General features: G+C 28.5%; 1 protein-coding gene across 2 annotated transcripts in view; it reads right to left on the bottom strand.

Moving 5' to 3' along the window:
* Window positions 1–283: 283 nt before the first annotated feature.
* The window catches only part of serp2 (stress-associated endoplasmic reticulum protein family member 2), a 23,569-nt gene continuing 20,958 nt past the window's right edge, over window positions 284–2,894 (bottom strand). For both annotated transcript variants that reach the window (XM_061926351.1, XM_061926350.1), the window contains 2 exons: window positions 2,439–2,511; window positions 284–555 (listed from right to left, as the gene is read on the bottom strand). In XM_061926351.1, coding sequence (XP_061782335.1) covers window positions 515–555; window positions 2,439–2,511 — 114 coding nt within the window. In that variant the 3' untranslated portion in view covers window positions 284–514. The remainder of the gene's footprint in view (window positions 556–2,438; window positions 2,512–2,894) is intronic.

Raw genomic sequence — 2,894 nt, forward strand, 5'->3', positions numbered from 1 at the left:
GTCTGTTAGCGCTTCTAGCAATATCGCTAATATTCAGGTCATGACATGTAAATGGAGTATTGTTGGCGCTTTTTGGATGTTATTTTAGAGAATTTTATGGCCGTACCATTGACTCTATTGTTAGCTGACTTTTGCTAACATTGTTTTCCGATTTAGAATGCATAAAAAAACATGTTTTTGTTTTTTTTTTACATAAGGGTTGTGAGTGATAGGAAAATATAAAAATAGAGTGCGGCTCCAACTAAAATGTCATTAAAAGCCAAGGTCCTTGCCAAATGCAGAATATTTATTTGAATACAAAGTGTGCGTGCAGAAGAATGGCACATAGTCAGCAGGACTCGCTGGCCATGCACCGCAGGACGTGGAGAGTCTCACACCTTTGCTCACACAGGTAAAAGCCAGGTGAGGAACAAGACGGCTGCCGGCGGCCTCTGAGACTGTCCGTAGAAAATGAGTCAACACCGGACGAGTGGACCAGTGAGGGCGTGAAGGAGGTCCGGATCTTGCTTGTGGATCACATTCCCATACGGATACTCTGGATGATCTGGAATATTGCTGAGTGGACAACTGGGGTTTAGTCTTCAATAAAACAACCAGTTCTTCTTCTTCTAGTGTTCCTCTTTGAGAAATACTGCCTTTTTCACGTCAAAACTAACGAGTTAACTCGTGATTAATGGCAAAAATGATCGCATTGCATAAGATTAATCATGTCATTTGACCGTACAAGCTTCTTTTTTTTTTACCTTAACTACTTTATCAGGGGTGTCCACAGTGCCAATCAAAAATAATAATAATAAAAATGTTTAATGGGCAGATACTGTAAATCTGCCAAGCTCTGTCAAATATTCCACTGAGCATAAAATGTAGCACAAAGGAATGTTAGCCCTCTAGAACTCTTTTAGTCCAACAGTAGGAGTGTGAGTCTCTGGCCACCTGACCATTAGATCTGATTCCCATTCCTGGAGTGACAATTCCATTCAGAATCGATTCTCGATTCAACACGATTCTCATTTCGAATCTGTATCCCACATCTGCAGTTTCTCATTGTTATCCCATTGGGTTGACTTTTTTTCTTGCATCTTGGGATCTGAGCCGAGGATGTCGTTGTGGCTTGTGCAGCCCTTTGAGACACTTGTGATTAAGGGCTGTATAAATAAACTTTGATTGATTGATTGATTATATATATATATATATATATATATATATATATATATATATATATATATATATATATATATATAATATTATATATATTATATATATATATATATATTTATTTATTTATTTTTATTATATTTTTTTGATAAACACAAATTGTTCATACTCACATTTTTTTTTAAATTATATTAAAAAAACACAATTGTAAATACTCATATATATATATATATATATATATATATATATATATATGTATATACATATATATATATATATATATGAGTATTTACATATATATATATAAATATATATATATATATATAAATATATATATATATATATATATATATATATATATATATATGAGTATTTACAATTGTGTTTTAAAAAAAATATAATTAAAAAAAAAAAAAATATATATATATGTGATGTATATATGTGTGATATATATATATATATATTTATATATATAAATATATATATATAAATATATATACTGTTTTATATATATATATATATATATATATATATATGAGTATTTACAATTTGTGTTTATTAAGTAAAATATAATTTAAAAAAAATTCTTTAAAACGGTGAATCAATTTAGAATTTGAATACTTTCCCCCCACCTCATGCAATAACAACAATAATAACAACAGTAATAACAATAATAATAACAACAATAATAACAATAACAACAATAACAAAAAATGATAATAGTAATTACAATAATGATAACAACAACAATAATAATAATAACAACAGTAATAACAATAACACCAATAATAACAGTAATAACAATAACAACAAAATGTATAAACAGTAATAACAATAATAATAATAACAATAATAAATTATTATTGTTATTATTATTAATAATAACAAAAACAACAACAACAAAACATGTAATAACAATAATAATAACAACAACAGTAATGATGATAACAACAGTAACAACAACATTAACAACAATAATAATAATAACAATAGTAATAACAACAACAATATTAATAACAATAATAATAATATCAATAATAACAACAATAATAACACATACTACAACAACAACAATAACACTAATAATAACAACAATAACACTAATAACAACAATAACACTAATACTAACAACAATAATAACAATAGTAATAACAACAACAATATTAATAACAATAATAATAACATCAATAATAACAACAATAACAATCATAATATCAATAATAACAACAATAACACTAATAATAACAACAAAAATAACAACAATAATAATCAGATCCACGTACCTGAGCCACACACGACAAATACAAAAAGGGCAAGCAGCCAGGGGCCCACTGGATACTTTTCCTCTTGCGGTCGCTATGGGACACACACACACACACACACACACACACACACACACACACACACACACACACACACACACACACACACACACACACAACCTATAAATGTATGTAATTATATATATTTTTGTGGTATACCATTATGTCATTATTAGAAAAAGCGTGTAGTCAAAGTGATGTGAAGGTGGATGCAAAGAATGAAAGAATGAATGAATGAATGAATGAATGAAAGAATGAATGGCAGGCAAATATTCTCCAGCATGTGATGACGTCACATGTTTGAAGACTACATTACACTTTTTGGGAAATAAAATCATAAAAACTGATAAAACATGTGCAGCCTAAAACGTAACACAAACGAATAGGACATTTTGAAAAGGTTAAAAAGTATAAAAT

The sequence above is a fragment of the Nerophis lumbriciformis genome, linkage group LG31, assembly GCF_033978685.3.
Source record: "Nerophis lumbriciformis linkage group LG31, RoL_Nlum_v2.1, whole genome shotgun sequence".
Lineage (NCBI taxonomy): Eukaryota > Metazoa > Chordata > Actinopteri > Syngnathiformes > Syngnathidae > Nerophis > Nerophis lumbriciformis.